Here is a 19,368-nt window from a genome sequence, read left to right as displayed (position 1 = left end):
AATGAATAAAGAAACTGCCTTAGCCTATTGATAGGGCAGAGCTTAGGAAGGTGGGGAAAACTCAACTGAATGCTGGGAGAAGGAAGGCAGAGAGAGACACCATGGTTCTGCCAGGTATAGACATGCTGGAACTTTGCCACTGCTACGTGGCAATATACAGATTAATTGAAATGAATTAAATTAAGATGTAAGAGTTAGCCAATAAGAAGCTAAAGCTAATGGGCCAAAACAGTGATTTAATTAATACAGTTTCTGTGTGATTATTTCAGTTCTGGGCAGCCAAGATGAACAAGTGGTTCCATGCAACAATTTTCTTACTTGACTGGATGGTGCCAGAAAAATTCTGACAAAGCTCGTACTCCATACTTTTCACAATCCATTCACCTGGTATCTTCTCTGCTAAGAAGTGTAGAAGGAGCTGCAGGTAGGCCTGCTTTTCGTTCCACCTGGCTCCTGGCCGCCTGGCTAGCTTATGCCCCGAAATAACAACACACAAATTGTATTCTTTTAAACACTGCTTGGCCCATTAGCTCTAGCCTCTTACTGGCTTACTCTCACATCTTGATTAACCCATTTCTATTAATCTGTGTAGCACCATGAGGTGCTGGCTTACCAGGAAGATTCTAACCTCCATCCATCTTGGGCCGATCACGGCGACTGACTCACTTCCCTTCTTCCTAGCATTCTGTTCTGTCTACTCCACCCACCTACGTTCTGACCTATAAGGCCAAGCAGTTTTCTTTATTAATTAACCAACAGATAGAAGACCCTCCCACATCAAAGAAGATCTTCACAAGCAGCAATAGTGTACTCTGAGTTGCTTACTCACTCAGGTCCCTACAGCTAAAGAGTTATCTTTTATAATCTGAGCACTGAATGTAGAAGTGTCTCTATGGGTACAGTAGTTTTACTCATGATAAGGTAAAACTACTAGCTTTACCCTCAGTGTGTGTCTATCTCTAGAATTAGGGGAACTTCATTAATAGTTCCATATCAAGGGTGTCTTGTGACAGACATAGTTCCAAGCAGCAGTACCCTCAACATGCTTCAACTGAATTTATTCACTCATATATACATTGTATGAAAGAATTTATCTTGTGATTTATTCTGAGAATTAAATAATATAAAAAGCACACAAGAGAAACAGGCAGTCTTCTATGTAGTAACTTTAGTCTAAAGATATATAATTATTGTCTAATGAATTGCAAATGCCAGAAATTTTCACATCCTTCCATCTCTCATGCAAGTTAGAAATCTAGTCCCTTTACACCATACCAGAACAATGTGTACAATTCAAAGGAAAAGTCAACATTTCTAATGTATTTCTTAAACACTTATTCCATAAAAGCCTTCACATATTGTACTCTTTCTTTTATAACTTTATTGCTAATGGCTCTCACACAATGCTACAATTATACTCTATAGTACTTATCACAGTGGTCATTAAGTGCTATTGTAATCATCTTAGAAGTTTGACTCTTATACTACATGTTAAGTTCCATGTGGTATTTTAAGCCGCCTATGCATCTTCATTGCTCTAAGTCATATTAGACATATAAGAGCTGGATGAAAAATAAAATCCTGAAAGAGTCAAAACTCCATTTCCTATCATCAATGTTTCAATCAATTTCAGTGTTAGATTTCTCTCAGTTATGTCAGATCCATTTGGAAACCTGCCTTAAATGCATTTTGTCAAGGTAACAGGGAAAAAAACTGTCTCTCCCAATGCCAAGCCCTTCCTTCCTACATACCCAATACTATGAGCATAATGTGGAAGCATCTGAAAATGAATTTAAATGATTTCGCTCATCTCTGATCATTTATATCTAAAAAATGATTGACTCCAGGACACAAAAGGTCCAAGCCATCTTCATAACCTCAGGTGAAACTGCTACTAAAGCATCTCAATATTCGTTTTTATTCTCTTCTGTGCTCCATTATTGTGATTAATTTTATTTAAAAGATACATATATTTCAAGTCCTACTGCAGAACAAAGCCTTAGCACACCTAAAGCTTGATTTGATGAATAAAACATCCAGCAATTCCTAATATCAGCAGAATAGTGCATTGAAAACTAGATGTAAAATCGACTTCTACCTAAAATGGAGTAACGTATTATGGACCAAAACTTTTCTAAATAACTCAATTAAGTATCCTGATAAAAGAGGAAAGGCAGGGGTGGGGATGGGGGGGCTCAAAGAATTGCTAAGGCAACCAGGATTTGAAAACTATAGCACAACAGAAAAAAAATCTAGGCAAAGGGTCCAGATAAGCAGCAGTGATTACGTGGCCAAAGAAACATTAACAAATGCAAAACCAAAATCTTCAATAGCACTTCTGGCAATCCAATCTACTGAGGAATAGAGATAAAAATAGTGGACTTGAAGCGTGTGAATGGGGGAAAAGGCAACTTCAGAGAATTTGGTCTAATAGTTTACCAGTTTTTCCTCTGATAAACCCTTGAGCAATGAGGTAAAAATATCAGGAGACACTTACAAAAAGTCAACGAATATCCAGAAAGCCCACAGTAAGGAGAGATTAATTAAAATTTAGAGCAGGAATGAAATGAAGTCTAAATGAAGATCCCTGAAAGGTCTCAATGAGAACTCATGAACTGTGACTCTTAAAAAGAGTGCAAGTAAGAAACAGATGAACTCTAGGTAGAAGGGATTTTAAAAAGTAGTCTTGTAGATAGATAGAAAGAAGATCCACCAATGGAAGAAATGCCAGCAAATACACTTGACTCTTCCTTCAAAGTGACAATGGAGCAAAGCAATCAGGTTAAACAGCTCATGGAAACAACCCACTCTGACCTCAACAGCACCCTGCAGCAGTCTCTTCCCATTTTAACTATCTAGCCAAAGAAATCTTCTGAGGGATGGAAAGTGCTGCCCTGATTCTCGAACCTGTTTATTCACTTTCCAATATGCAACCAAAGGTTATTAGCATAGTGCTGCAGCCTGCAAAAGCAAGGGCAAATACTGAGGATCAGGCAACAGGAAGCACTGGTCACTGGCATTCACCAAGCTGTCTCCAAATTATGCCACTTTCTAGTTTCTTTTTTTTTTTTAAAAAAAAATATATTGGTAATTTCGGTGAATAGAAGCAATGGTTTAAGAAGAAGAAAATGAGAAGGAAGAAGAGGAGAATAAAAAGGATAAGGAGGGAGAAGGAGAAAGAAGAGAAATTGATGACTGCATTCAAAGCAATAGGAAAGCGCAACACGGTGTAATATAAAGTCCTTTACTTTGTTTTTAGAAGTCATTAAATTGAGCAGAGAAAGCAAAGATTCTCAAGAAAATGAGAAAAACCAGAGCTACAAATGTGAACACAGGGGCTATGAAGCTTAGTGTCTATAAGCAGGAAACAAGAGCAGGTAAAATTATAATTTTATTTTATGTTATTGCCTTCAAGGTCATGGTTAGCTTAGGGTTAGGCTTGTTCTAAGATGGATATTCAAGAAAGTGGATAGATGTGCATTCTTCTGGAGCCCTCTTACTGACATCATGAAACACGGGATTCTGAGAGATTACATACAATTTCCTTTACAAAAGCAGTTTGTGCAAGTGAGGAGACAGCTAAGTCTTCCCTTAAGGAATATACGTCAATGCTTCAAGGATCAGGCATACATAGTATTGAGCATATTTGCTAACTGGTGAGTGAGTATGGGTAAAAAAAACAGTGAGCTGCTCTAACAGAAAGAACAAGTAAGAAAAATTAGAGATAAGGGTTGCTCAAAATTAAGACTTGATGGATGACTCTCATTGGTTAATAGAGAAACTGCCTTGGCTTTTTGATAGGGCAGGATTTAGATAGATAGAGTAGACAGAACAGAATCCTGGGAAGGGAAGTTAGTCAGATGCCATGCCTCTCCTCAGTGAGACAGATGCGATGGAGCCAGCCACAGGTCAGACATGCTGAATCTTTCCCGGTAAGACACCACTCGTGGTGCTACACAGATTATTAGAAATGGGTTAACCAAGATGTGAGAATTAGACAATAAGAAGCTGAAACTAATGGGCCATGCAGTGTTTAAATGAATACAGTTTGTGTGTTGTTATTTTGGGGCATAAGCTAGCCAGGCGGCTGGGAGCCAGGCGGGATGAAAAGCAGGCCTGCCCGCAGCTCCTTACTACTAAGACTTACTTATCAGAACTGTCCATCATAACTCTGAGAGATGGACAGCTGACTAGAAATAGAAAGGGGCAAGGCGTGTTCTAGTCCACATAACTAAAGACATATCTAGAGCTAAAGCCTGCCGATAGATGAGAACTCTGCTTAAATCATTGGTTAAGTGTTTTTGAGGGTGGTCTGAAGTAATAAATTCAAAGCATTATTGCCAAGTCTTTCATCAAAGTTGATAGAAAAGTAAAATATCTTAAGTCAAACAACAAAGTGTGTCTCTCTCTGAGAGAAGAAAAGCAAGAGTCCACAGAGGATTTAGAACGTGAAAGAATGGAGTAAGGGGAAGGAGGTGGCAGCGAGGGTAGAGCAGGGAGGGCGAAATGGAATTGGTATGTAAAAATAAATAAATGAACAAATAAATAAACAATAATAAAAAAGAAAATAAAGAACAGTCAAACCACACAGATAGATTAAAAGAAAAGAAAAAAAGAAAAATTTACAAGATCAATATCAAGTTGTAAGAAGAAAAAGTTAGGGATAATATCAAATACTAGGAAAAGTCAAAAATAAGGAAACTGGACTTCTCCAAAACATGTGTCAATTTTCCTAAGTACAACTTCAATGTGACACTCAACCCCACATATTTATTTTTAATATTGCTCATAAAGAACTTATGATAGTTTAGACAAAAATAGCAATAAAACTAAAGTCAAGGTAATAGGAGAACACAGAAATATTAATTAACCAAAATAATGTGGAGCAGGGGTGCCCAGCACTCAGAAGGCAGAGGCAGGCACATCTCTGAGAGTTCAAGGTCAGCCTGGTCTGCAGAGTAAGTTCCAGGACAGCAAGGGCTGTTACACAGTGAAATGCTGTCTTAAAACATACCCTTCCCAAAAGTAAATTACCTATAACTCTAAAGCAGACCCAAAATCCAACCCTAAGCTTCCTATTAGCTATTTCAATGGGAATTTAATCAATTGCAGGATTCAATTACTGATTAAATTAAAGGACAGATATTCCAGAGGACCATGATTTTTAACATATGAAAAGAAAAATGTCCTTCATTACTTCTCAAAAATACTGTATCATAAAATGGAAGGCACCCAACATAACTTCCTACATCTCATGGGACAGCTGCATTTATCATCCCCTAATGCAAATCGGTGACTTCACAATAATGGTTCTCAGTTGTAAAATCCAATTTGGAAAACATAGTTCTATTATATACACTTCAACAGTCCAGCTATTCTGAAACACTATTACTTGCAATCATGATTTTAGTGAAGTTTTAATAGTTGGATATTTAAATTGTAATTTTTGACAAGAGACCAACATATAAGTTTCAAGGCTCATAAATACAGATTACGTTCTGTCACTATTAGCCAGGAAGAAAATGAAGTTAAGAAGCAGTTACATAAAATTAAGAAGTCTAAATAAGATACATGTCTGAAATAATGGCCAACCCATCTCTACTCAGAGGTACACAAAAAGATATATGCTCCACTCAAACCCAATGCAGAAAGCAATGATCTGTGGACAAGCAGGGAAACGGTTCTAAGAGAAGATTTACAAGGAACAGTATGAGAAGCTGGACACATGGACAAAGGGCAAACTCCTCCTTCTAACAGTAATAAATGTATGGCATTTTAACTGCCTCTGAAAACAAATTTACACAAAGATAACTTGGGACACACTTTGTGTGTGGAAATACGTTTTCTTTTTCCAATTTTATAATTATATTTATGCACAGGAAACTTAGCAGTGTACATTTGACACAGGTCAGTAGTGAGTTCTTTATTGTCAGCTTGGCAATGCGAGCCACAGATTTAGGACCCAGGATATTGCCTCTCCAGTGGTGGTGGATCTCAGCTGTCATTGAATTGGTCCTAACAGCTTTCACCAGCATAGCCAGAGAACCCTTGTCTCTGAGTCAATCTGTGTGAAGGCAACAGTGGTACATGTATTCCTGTGGACCAGCCACTCCAGCCTGGCCTTTCCCTTGATCATGCAGTAGGAGACCCCCATTTTGTGACACAGGACAAGCAGGAAAGCAACCAGCATAATGGGGTCCACATTGTGGGCAATATCCACCAACTGAACCTAATGTTCTCTACCCAGGTGGTGACTGTATTGACCCTTGCTGGAGGAAACAGGTGGTCTCTTAGTTGGGAAGTCCCCTTCGCTGGCAGCTTCTTTCTCATCTTCTCATCCTAGGCCAGCAGCCTACGTTGCTTCTCTTGCTTTGTCTCTGGGCTGTAGCTATGGGCATGATTAGACAGCTGCGTAGCCATTTGTCAGTCCAGGGCCTGGGGGAACTACTTAATGGCAGGAGATACTTGATCCACTTATAGAAGATGGCCCTTTGCCGCTGCAGCCTGATATAGTCAGGTCATTTGACCAAGTGAGTGAGATCTCCTTCAGGCTGGATGTCCTGCCCGATGCCAAAGTTCTTAGGCCTTGTCTCAAATAGAGGATTCACCACCTTTTGGCCTTGTGTTTCTTCACAATGGCAGGGGACAAGGCCACGTTCTTTCCCTTGGTCTTCTTCCCCTTGGACAACTTGCTCGGTTGGAGGACAGAGAGAATTATGTCTTCTACCTATGATGGACTCCTTGTTTTCTCTTCAATGGCAATTTGATGTTTGACTTCTTTATATTAGTGGTCAAAAGGTCAACTCAGGAAGCAGCAAAAAAGCAGTGCACTTAAGAATAATAAAATATCTTAAATACATTCAGAAAAACTTGCTGGTGAAAAATTCCACTCTCTATGTGGTAAGTGAAGTCAGCCCGTGATTTATCTTAGTAATAAAGAACTCTGAACTGAAATAATAAATAAACGCTGAAGTAGGATGGTGGCAGTTACAAACTGAGATCTAAACTGCCTATTCACACTGCCGCTTCAGCCGGGCTGAAAGCTAATATCCTTACTAACAAAACATGTTTGTAAAATGTCCACACTGAGAATTGAATTCAGCAACTGAAAATCAGGTAAATTACCAGACATTTTTTTTCCAGATGATGTATGAATAAAGTTTTAACAATTTACATTTCCATCTACTGAATTTCTTTTAAGCTTCTCTTTTCTGTCCCCACCCGCCCCCCATGTTTTGAAACAGGGTCTCTGGACATAGCCCTGGCTGTTCTGGAACTCACAGAGATCCACCTTCTTCTGCCTTCCAAGTGCTGGGATTAAAGGTGCACCAAACCAACTGGCCTTCCTTTAGTCATTATTTCTTCAGAGAAAGAAAGATTTACTGCTAAAAGTACTAAAGCATGTAAAATACATATTGGTATTTAAATTTAGAAAAGCAAAACTGAATAACAGTAAAACATAGCTATGTACACGATCATATTAAGAAACCAGAATTTTCCATTTTTACTCATATTTATTAGTATTACATTTCACATACATATATGTATATGTGAATATGTATGTATCTGTGTACATGCATGTGGAAGCCAGATGTTGATGCCCTATTTCTTCTTCAATAGCTCTTTAGCTTACTTATTAAGGGAGTGGTGCTCCTTTGGAGTCAAAGGTCACTGATCAGGTAGTGTAGCTAGCCAACTTGTTTCACGAGGTCTAACCTATGCACTCAGCACATTCAGTTTTCATTCTTGTAGAACACAAACTCTACTCACTGAGCACCAACCTGACATCCAATATTATTTTTAAACACGGAACATGTAGTACACTTGGATACTGTTAGGTGCACATAATGCATTAGGCACACATAATGAAAATTCCCCATTAAGATAAATCTTATTATGTGTATCAAATGCTATTTTTTCAAATCCCATGAAGGTTTTCAGGTTAATATTTCACAATGCTCCTGTCTGTAACTGACTGCAGCCATCAGCATCTGATACTGTACAGCTAAACACCAACTAAAAACAGGCACAAAACTAAGCTGTGATGACTAGAAATAGACGAAGCTGCAATGCGTTAAACAAAGGCATATGTTAAACAGAGATACATGTTTAACTAGACATACTTATCCCAGCCGACAGCTCCTATCTCATTAAGAAGGTCTGTGCAGAAACTGCGAGAAGCTGGTCGTATACACAACTCTTGTCGATTCTTTAAAGCAACTTCCTGTTGAAAAAATATATTTTAATCAGCTATGGAATATTAAAAAGAGAATGATTAACTGGTTAGGAAATAAAATGTCATAATTGTATCATTGCATAACTAGAGTGCTCACTGTTTTTATAGGAAACACACGTGATGGTTTGTTTTGTTGCTGTTGTTTAAAGTTGGTGGACAACACCAGGTACAGCAGCCAGAGTCTCTACGCAATAACCTAGGGAAACTGAAAACAGCTACCAGAGTTCAAACATTCTCAACAGGTCTTCCAAAGGCTTAAATCCTGACTTTAACATTTCCTAGCTTACACAAAAAAAGACTCACTGGTTTGGTTTTTAAACAAATGGAAATAAAATAGTCTACCTCAGAAAATTCTTTTCAGACATTCTCCATTCTCAATAATTAAACATACACATGCCTAGATATTCCCAAAAAGTGCCACAATAAATTTATAAACCTTCACGAATAACTTCCATAACTACGACTTCATGTGAGCACCATTTTCAACTCATCACTGTGGACTTAGTACACTGTCAGCAAGGACACAGCCTCAGAAGTAAATTATGTATTCCCATATTTTAGGGATTTTATCTTAAACAGTGATAAAAACGCCAACTTTGTCCATTTTGTGTGTGTGTGTGTGTGTGTGTGTGTGTGTGTGTGTGTGTGTGTGTATCTTTGTCTACAATCTCTTAAGATCTTTCTTCAGGATCTCATTGGTATTCAGAAATACAGCACAAATGTACAAAATAAGTAGTGCATGTCAAGAATTGAAGAGAGTCTTCCTTTAGCTGAAACTAATAAATGTTTCTTAAAAATTAAATAACCAATAGAGCCATAACTTACAATCCAATAAGAGTTTAATGGAATACAGTCTTGTTCTGGTTCCATGTTCTTATATTTGGATACTAAAATTGTAACAAACAGGAGAAAATTTCCTAATTTTTTTCAAATAATAAGGCAATATGAAACAAATGTTTCTTTGTCTCATTCTTTTATTTTATGTGTATGAATGTCCCATCTGCATGTAGGCCTATATGCCAGAAGAGGGTATCAGAAACCATTATAGTGGGTTGTGAGCCACCACGTGGTTGCTGGGATTGAATGCAGGACCTCTGGAAGAGCAGTCAGTACTCTTAACCACTGAACCATCTCTCCAGCCATCTTATTTTAAAGTTCCTATACTGTGGTCTTTGATACAGTTTGGGAAGTTTGATAACCTTTATTAAAGTTTATAAATTCATAAATCAAAATTTATGAATTTCCTCAGCAATTCTGATTCTAAGCATTTTATCAATGATAAACCTCCAAAAGTTAGATAAGGATAAAAAATAAACTCAGAAGAGAGCTCTTACAACTATTTCAATACATACTACCTGATACTGTAAAAAGTCTTGAAAAAACTGTAAAATAAGGAATACCAAAATGCTTTCAATTGTCAACAGCAATATTAGCATTATGATTTTGACATAAATGAAGATAAGAGAAGCTTAACAAGTTAAGTATAGCTTTTATGATTTGCAGCTTAATATCCCTCAAAAAAGTTCACAGGTTTAAGGTGTGGTCCCCATGGAAAACACTACTGAGATTTTGCATGGGTCAATGCACTGATGAGTTCAGAGCTCCATGGGCCATCAGGAAGCAAAACATGGATGGAGAAAGTAAGTCAAAAGTAGCAGGACCTTGAAGAGTTCATCTTGTCTTTGTCTCCTCATGTCACTCTCTCTTGACTCCAATACATCATGACCTAAGCCACTTTTCTCCTCCCAAACCTAATCTTCTGGCTCACCATGTAGAAACCTAGTGACTGTAGAGCCAAATGACCAGGGACTGACACCTCTGAACATAAATAAGAAAAAAGCCCTTTTCACTTAACTGTTCTCAGGTGTCTTCTCACAGAAACAGAAATAAGCCAACACAAAAACCAAAATAAATAACAAATAAATAATAAAGTAAATGTAATTAGAAATCAACATTTCAGAATAAAAAGAAAGAAGCATAAATGCAAAGAAAAATCCAACTGGATTTTTTGCCAACTGGAAATATTGTTACGAACTCATGTTTATTACTCTCCCCACATCCATGTCTACTGAAAAGAACTAGAAGAAGCAGCAATGCTCACCTTACTCTCTAGACCAAGGTATCTGATACCATTTCCCACGATAATAAGGACTTGTGTTACAGAGTTATTAGAGTGGCTGATTACAGCTCTAGAATTGGATGGACAGGTATGACTAGAGAAACCGGCATCACAGGGCAAGGAAGATTAGCTTATATTAAAAGACCACAGGAACCAACATGAGGCAGCTTGAACTGATCAAAAAATAGGACAATTGAAGCATCAGGAAGAAAATGATTGTAATGGATTAAAGCTAATCAAACATAAAACTCCTGAGTTAATAATGATTCTTACCAACATATTATTTCCCTATGGTAGTTGATGGGCACTAAGTCATTACATTAAAAATTAATCTTTTTTTAAAAAAAGAAGCAATCACTTTGCTGCTTTAGTTTTGCTATTTAACAGAATAACGGTGGTGGTTCTTTATTCAAACAGTTTTGGTTAATAAACCTAAATGACAGATTTATTTTTTTTCCTTTACTCACCATTAGGACACTGCTAACCACTGCACAAGCTGTGAGGCCATAGGCCCTGTACAACCAAATGTAAAGTATAACTTAAAGAAAATAAAACGCCCTTTACAAATGCCAGGGAAATGGTGGATACAGGACAACTGGTGGTGGATGATAAAAATTCTAGCTGGTATATGATAGGAAACTGGGCCAGATGCATCTAGACCTACTACTCATCAACTTTTAACAAATGAAGAATAGCAGACATCAAACAACTCCTAGAGCATTAAAGTAAGAAGCACAAAGCACCAAGTACTCATATCAAAATAAACATGCTGAGATCTGACTGGCAGATTACAAAGAAAATGTATTGATTACCCTTTACCTAAATTGATTAGAAAATGTTTAGGATATTATTTTTTTTAAAATTTTGGATTAGTGTGGTGATATCGTCTTTGTACAAATAAAGCTTGCCTGAACATGAGGGGGCAGAGCTAGCCACTAGCTAATCACAAGAGGTCTGGAGGTCTATGCAGGCAGACAGGAGGTGATCAGCAGGGTGGAGAGAGGACATGATAAGGCAGGAGGAAACTGCTCAGTATCTTTTCAGCTGGGAAGTGGAGAGGTAAGGTGGCTGTGGTTTTGCTCCCTTGTTTCTCTGATCTCTCAGCATTTTCCTCTGTATCTGACTCTGGGATTTTATTATTAAGACCTATTAGAACTAATGCTACATATTGGTGCCCAACTTATAGGAAAGAATTCACAAAAAGCTGCTGGTCTGTGATTTTGCACAGGTCAGAGCTGCATGCGGGGCTCCCACCAGAGTCACCGCCTCGTCCAGCTTGGTTTTCTTTTCTATTTTTCCCTAAGCCTCTGAGCAAGTTTGGGATTTTCCTGTTTGAACGTCTCTACAACAGTTTACAGCTACCACCCAAACTCCAAAAGCACCTGGGCTCCAAATGCCACAGAACTTCCCCACTCTAGTCTGGCTGGCTGACTGACTCCAGCAGCCCCTGCCGCATGTGGTGCTTTTCCCTCACAATCCCCAGTGCATTTTTCAGACAGTGGCTCTCCTCCTCCACTGTGGGTTGTGGGCTTTCCGAACATCCCTTCTCCTCAGGCTGCCACTCCTAGCTCATGACTACATGCTAGGAGCCACAGCTGTCCACAGCCAGGCTGTTCACTGCCTGTGTTCTCTGCTCAGACATGTTATGCTTCACAGTTCCCTGACACTGCCAGGAGATGTGGTAAGACAATTGGGAATTCTTAAAGGGAAAAATTAGGTAAAGGAGAGAATTTTTTCCCAACATTAAAAAATGGGAAACACTAAGCCAGGCAGTAGTGGAGCATGCATTTAATCCCAGCACTCGGGAGGCAAAGGCAGGCAGATCTCTGTGAGTTTAAGGCCAGCCTGGTTTATAACAGTTAGTCCCAGGTCAGCCAGGGCTATACTGAGAAACACAGTCTAGAATTAAAAAAAAAAAGTAAACACTATTACTATGGAGGGATTTATGTCTCTACATGATAATACACTATACAATTTGAAAATGAAACAATTAAATGAGAAGATAACTAATTTAGATCAGACTTACATAATGTCAATTAAAAACATTATCAGTTTTATCATCTTTTTTAATCAATAAAGAAGTTGGTTAATATGACTACCAAGATACAAGTTTTAGATAAACTTAATAAAAGAGGTCATAGAGACATACAAATCCAGACAGAGGAATTTAATGGAGAACCAATTTCAGCATTTCATTATAAGGTTAAAGAGTAACAACCTAAGGCTTTCAAACAACAAACTTTAATTTATCCAATCACTTTACAGGAACAAGTCCCAAATAATAGATATCCCCAAAGCTGTGCAAGAGTTAAATGGAATTCTGTGGAAATGTTAGTTTTAAGGATATTCAAGGAAGCAATAGTCTCATATGGCATGCATTCAACTTTTGTGAAGTAGATGTTAAACTCATGGTCAACTTGCAATAGAATGATCCCTAGAGACTGGAGAGACTTGATTAAAGTGATCTTGGAGCCTGGTCCTCAATTACAATGGAAGATCTGGTAGAAAAAAAGAGGCTAAGACTGCTAAAAAATGAAAAAGGGCTAGAGATATGGAAATCTCCCAAGACCAGCTTCTTGGCGAGGGAGATTATGCTGACATACAATGGCAATCATGACCACCCCCTGGATTATGCAGCTTTTGGATGCTGAATTGGAGAAATGGGAAAGAAAATTGAGTCATTGACTAAAGTTACACAGGGCCCAAAGAAAGCCTTCATGGATTTCTTACAAAGACTAACTTCAGCAGTAAACAGAATAATAGCAGATTCAGAAACTAGACAACTAATAATTAAATCTCTGGCTTTGGGAAATGCTAGTGCACAATTCAAAAGGGTAATTAGGCCATTAATGCAAGATCAGCACCCTTGGAGGAATGGATATGAGATACAATTAATATTGAATCTCATGACCATGATGATACATGAATAGGAGTGGAGATTTCCAGAGGTTTGAAGAAAAATTGAAATGTCAGGCTGTTTCAATTGTAGTAAACACAGACACCTAAAAAGGGATTATAACCATGGCATTCTTTTTAAAAAAAAAAAAAAAGCTTTTTCTAAGCTTAATTCAAACAGAATACCTCTCCCTTTTAGATTATGTAAAAGCTGTGGCCAGGACAGGTGTTAGACAAATAAATGAAGATCAACAAGGACAGTGAGGGTAACCCTTTGCTATTGGGAAATGCCTAAAGGGTATTCTTGCAGGCCCCCATGCCAGTTTGATTCAGTCATTTCCTGTAACTGTGGAGGAAACTCCTTCCCAAAGCAATTAAAGAACCTAATGCCTATAATAAGAAACCATACTGCTCTGGAAGACAGAAATTCTATAGAGGAGGGAAAAAAAATCAGGAATACCCATAAAGTAAATATTTTAGCAAACTTCTATAAATGAACAAAGACAAAAATTAAAAATAAGAATAAATGATGTTGTCATTGAAGGTCTTGTAGACACTGGTGCAGATGTCACAATAATTGAGCCAGAATCTTGGCATCCAAATTGACTTCTTCAAGAGGTAAATATTCAGTTTTGGGGGACTGGAACTTTATCTCAGGTAAAACAGAGCACAAGATGGGTTGAATGTATAGGGTCAGAAGGACAAAGAAGAAAATTAAAGCTATGTGTGGCTAACATAGCAATAAATTTGTAGGGACATGATTTGTTATAGCAAAGGAATACTCAGATAAACATTCTCTCAATCTGAGAAACAAGCCAGATATTAACATATGTTCCTGGGAAAAATATTAAGGGTATTAAAAAGAACAGTCACTGACCATTCAAGCTGCACAAGAACAAGATACAACACCTGATAATTCAAAGGCACCAACAGCCTTACCTTTAAAATGAAAAACCTGCATGAGTTGTGCAATGGCCTTTAACATAAACTGCAGGTACAGAACAATTGGTACAGGAGCAGTTAAATGCTCAGAATATTAAAGAATCAACTAGCCCTTGCAATTCTCTTCTGCTTGTTATTAAAAAGAAATGTGGGCAATGGAGAATAGAAACAGATCTAATAGCTGTTAATAAGGTGATTCAGCCAATGGGCTCTTTACAGTCTGGAATTTCTTTGCCTACCTAATTACCTGGATGACCTCTTACAGTTATTGATTTTAAAGACTGCTTCTTTACTATACCTTTACAAGAAAAGGACAGAGAAAAAATTGCCTTCATAGAGCCTACTTATAATAATTCTCAGCCTGCTAAGAGATATCAATGGAAGATTCTCCCACATGGAATGTTGAATAGTCCACACTGGGCTAATATTTTGTAAGTCAGCCATTGCAAATGGTATGTAAGCAATTTCCTGAATCTATAGTTTACCATTACATGGACAGAATTTTGATATCTGATTGAAATATTGAGACTTTAAAAAATTTTTAAATAAAGAAACTTTTGCCTTGTTGGGGGTTACAAATTACACCTGAAAAAAATACAAAGAGGAGATTCTGCTAATTATTTACATAATAAAATAGCTTTACAAAAATTTGACTCCAAAAGGTACAAATTAGGCGAGATAGATTGCAGACTCTTAATGACTTCCGAAGATTGCTGGGAAGTATTTCCCATATATGGTACACTATTGGGATAGGTCCTGATGACATGAATAATTTAAACAAAACCTTAGATGGTGATAAGGGCTTATATAGTACCAGGGAGTTATCAGCTAAAAATTAGAGAAAACTGGCTTTTATTGAAAAGAAATTACAGAAGACACATATAGATCATGTGGATTTGAATCTTAACTGTATTATGGTCATATTACACTCAAAACATCCCCCTACAAGAATTTTAATGCAAAAGGAAGAAATTATCTTAGAATGGATATTTTTACTATATAAACAAAATTAAAAATTAAAAACTCACGTGGAAATAAATAAAAAATAAATAAAAAACAAAAACTCATGTGGAAAAGATCTCTGAGTTAATTCTAAAAGGAAAAATAATTTTTTTTTTTAACTTGCCATAAGGGAACCTCCCAAAAAATTAGGTTGGTGAAGGGTTTTATTTTTGTCTTTTCAAGATAATGAAAGCCTCCAGCTAAGGAATTTGAAGATCACTGGACAAAAAAACATCTGAGGAACAATGACAAATCATCCAGAAAAAAAAGTCCCAAGAAAACTAATTTGTACTACTAGTGTATCACATCTCCAACAGGATACAATGTCATAAATCTTCCCAAATGTCTGTTGTTGTTTTTTTTTTTACTTTACAGAAATATAATGCAAATAGTCTTTTTGTAGTCCCAGATAATTAAAAATTAAAGCTGGCTATTGGAATTGGAATGTGGCTCCCTCCTTCTCTAAACCAAAGTATGTTAAAGTAAATTCAAAATCTCTGTCTCATGTCAGGAAAGCCACCTGATATGGGACAGAAGAAAAACAAAAATTAAAGGACTATTTTATTGGCACTAATCTCATAATCCTTTGGTTCTCATTTGAGTCTTTGAGCTTTTCTTGAGTTATATTATCTAAAAATTTATAAGATATATATTAAAGTTTTTATCATGATATTAAATGGTCATATAGAGTACTAACTAACTCTAGAAAAAGGCTTCATCTACCTTTCCATACATGATTTCAGGTTTGAGTGTCTATCAGATAACTAGGAATTAAGTTCTTGTACTCTGGAAACTCTTTGAGATCTGCTGCATATGACATTTAAAATTAATTTTGACCCAGAAAGACAAATAAAATATGTACTACTCATAAATGACTTTTATACATAAAACAAAGAAAAATCAGCCTACAATTCACAATGCCAGAGAACCTAGAAAAAAAAAGAGGACCCAAGAGAGACATACATGGATCTAATATACATGAGAAGTAGAAAAAGACAAGATCCCCCGAATAAATTGGGAACATAGGGATCATGGGAGAAGGTAGAAGGGGGGGAGTCAGGGAGAAAAGCAAAGAAAAATATATAGCTCAATAATATCAATAAAATATTTTTTGAAAAGAAAATAACCATTATTAGCATTAGTTAATAAATATACTTGATGATTTAGTGTCACGCTTTATTTTTAAACCATTTATCAAATTGATCTGCTTATGTCCCACTAAATAAAGGTCTGAACTTTTAGGTGAGCATTTTGTATCTTTGATGGAACTGGACAACCAAAGGGTGCATTTCTTCTTTTATTTTTTTTTTTCATTTTTTTCTTGTGATTATAGTATTTGTATGCTTTTGTTGATTTTTTATTATTATTATTAAAAATATATACATATTAGAGTACTACTAAGCGGTAAAAAACAATGACATCTTGAACTCTGCATGCAAATGGATGGAAATAGGAAACACTACTCTGAGTGAGGTAACCCAGACCCAAAAGGATAAATTTGGTATGTACTCACTCATCAGTGGATTCGAGACATAAATAAAGGTCAGTGAGCCTATAATTCCTGATCATAGAGAAGCTAAATAAGAAGGTGAACCCAAAGGAAAACATAGTTATCCTCCTGGATATTGGAAGTAGACTAGATTGCCAGGTAAAAATTGGGATTTGGGAGGTGGGGGAGGGATGGTGGTTAGGGGTGATGGGGTGATGTGGAGAGAAAAGTGAGGAGGAGAGGATGGGGAGACCCTAGGGGAATGGGATGGTTGGGATGGAGGAGGGTGGATAGGGGTGCAGGGAAGAAGAGATCTTAATTAAGGGAGCCATTTTAGGGTTAGCAAGAGACTTGACTCTAGAGGGGTTCCCAGGTATCCATGGAGATGTCCCCAGCTAGTTCCTTGGGCAGCTGTGGAGAGGGAGCCTGAAATGGCCCTTTCCTATAGCCCATACTAATGAATATCTTGCATATCACCATAGAAGCTTCATCTGGCGATAGGTGGAGATAGAGACAGAGACCCACATTGGAGTGCAGGACTGAGCTCCCAAGGCCCAAATGAGGAGCTGAAGGAGGGAGAACATGAGCAAGGAAGTCAGGACCCCAAGGAGTGCGCCAACCCACTGAGACTGTGGGGTTAGTCTAATGGGAGCCCACCAAGGCCAGCTCGACTGGGACTGAAAAAGCATGGGATCAAACTGGATTCTCTGAACGTGGCAGACAATGAGGGCTGACTGAGAAGCCAAGAACAATGGCACTGGGTTTTGATCCTACCGCATGTACTGGCTTTGGGGGAGCCTAGTCTGTTTAGATGCTCACCTTCCTGGACCTGGATGGAGTGGGTTAGACCTTGGATCCCGCAGGGCGGGGAACCCTGAGTGCTCCTTGGACTGGAAAGGGAAGGGGAGTGGAGTTAAGGGAGGGGGAGGGAAATGGGAGGTGGGGAGGAGGCGGAAATAAAATATTTTTTTAAAGTTATCATTTAAAAAGTGTTTTGGCTATTCTGAAACTTCAGCTCCCATATATATATATATATATATTTAAAAGTGTTTTAAATTTTCTTCAGTGAACCAAAGCCATGCCTAACAATGACATTTGAAGTCTCCAAAGGAGGTTGGAGCCCCCACAATGATGATTGCTCCAGGACTATGATAACAACACTCAGCTGAAAACACCACATAAGATCAGCCTTTGACTACAAACTGCTCAGGACATCTTTGAGGTGCCTAGCTGAGAGGATCCAGTCTTCCAGATTACCCTAGCCAGGAATTGAGAGAAGCCCTGCACTTTCCCATTACACAGAAACTGGACAACAAATGATACAATTACCTCTCCCAATACTTGACAACCCAAATGTTTCTTTTCAGGATCCCCTAAAGACGTCATCACCCCCAGATGGAAGTTAATTTAAGAACACTATACCCATGTTCCCAAGAAGTAGGGTGGGGGGTTTTTGGTCTTTTTTGGTTTATGGATATCTGTCATTGTTTAGGGGATTGGATACAAGTTGTTATTGGTTACAGTAAGGAAGAAAGTTGAACAAAGATTAGATTCAGAGTTCTTGTTCTGAAAGCAGGGGATATAGATATGATTGGATATAGGGTAGAGTATTGAATCTACTCTGAACAGAAATACAGGGAGATATAGAAGTAGGATTAAAAGGTGGGTTATTGAATGTACTTTTAAACCAAAATAGCAACTACTAGTATTAAATGTTTTATATTGGCTTAGATTTTTTGCATACTGATACAAAGTTGAGATTATTTTTGTTAGAACACACTGTACATACATTTCTAATCTTGTTCAAGGTATGGTACCTATGCAACTCATTTAACAATGTAATGAAAATTTTTGGTCCTTAAACATTATTATTACCAACTATTTAAGATAATAAAGAAATGCAGGTTAGCAATTAGCCACCTATTACAATCAAACTTGCAGTCATATTAAGTATGTCGTCAAGGTCAAACAGATATATTTTAGATAGACAGGTCATCTTCACACACTTCAGAGATCTATAGAATATGCTATTTAAGATGTTTTAATAACAGAGTTTCTTTCCTTTTCTTTTTTTTTTTTTAAATGACAATAAGACATGTCTTCTCCTGGCAGAACCAATCTACTTCAGAGATGTTGGGCATCAATGAAACTCCACATGGAATTACTTTCTTTGTTACAAAGTTTAGTCACAGGGTAAGTAAGTGCTCTTACCTTGACTGCTGGCAGTATGCTGTACAAACTGGACACAAAAGAAAGGACTGCTGAACTTTGCCAAGACAAATTAGGATAGCACTTCAGAATATCCCGCTTCACAGAAAAGTTTGTCAGGTATTCAAGGTATGTAGGTCGAAGACAGATGCCCCAACGTGGCAGAGGAACCTTGAGTGACTGTCCAGGCAGCTGTTACTGTTATTATCAATTTTTTTTTGGAAGTTGCTTGCTTACACTTCCTGCTTACTCAGTTAATATTATCTTTCTCTGGTCTCTGATGGAGTTGAAGATAATATAGTTATAATTTTCCTTGTTACCAGATTCAAAAAAGAAACTTACTAAAAAAATGTAAATTGTATAAGGTTGAGAGACATAAGAAGTTTTAGTAATACAAGTTAAAATAGAAAATGAATTGGGTACAACCTTTTGTACTCACCAAGATAGAATAGATATGGAGTATTTTTCTATATTTGC

At 37.4% G+C, this 19,368-nt stretch overlaps 1 protein-coding gene across 4 annotated transcripts in view; it reads right to left on the bottom strand.

Annotated features, from left to right (window-relative positions):
• Positions 1 to 19,368, bottom strand: part of Fancl (FA complementation group L) — a 72,989-nt gene that overhangs the window by 32,034 nt on the left and 21,587 nt on the right. For all 4 annotated transcript variants that reach the window (XM_038324113.1, XM_038324122.1, XM_042054829.1 and 1 more), the window contains one exon: positions 8,124 to 8,224. In XM_038324113.1, coding sequence (XP_038180041.1) covers positions 8,124 to 8,224 — 101 coding nt within the window. The remainder of the gene's footprint in view (positions 1 to 8,123; positions 8,225 to 19,368) is intronic.

The sequence above is a fragment of the Arvicola amphibius genome, chromosome 1, assembly GCF_903992535.2.
Source record: "Arvicola amphibius chromosome 1, mArvAmp1.2, whole genome shotgun sequence".
In the NCBI taxonomy this organism is placed as follows: domain Eukaryota; kingdom Metazoa; phylum Chordata; class Mammalia; order Rodentia; family Cricetidae; genus Arvicola; species Arvicola amphibius.
Note: the sequence above shows the minus strand (reverse complement) of the source record. Positions and strands in the feature narration are given on the sequence as shown.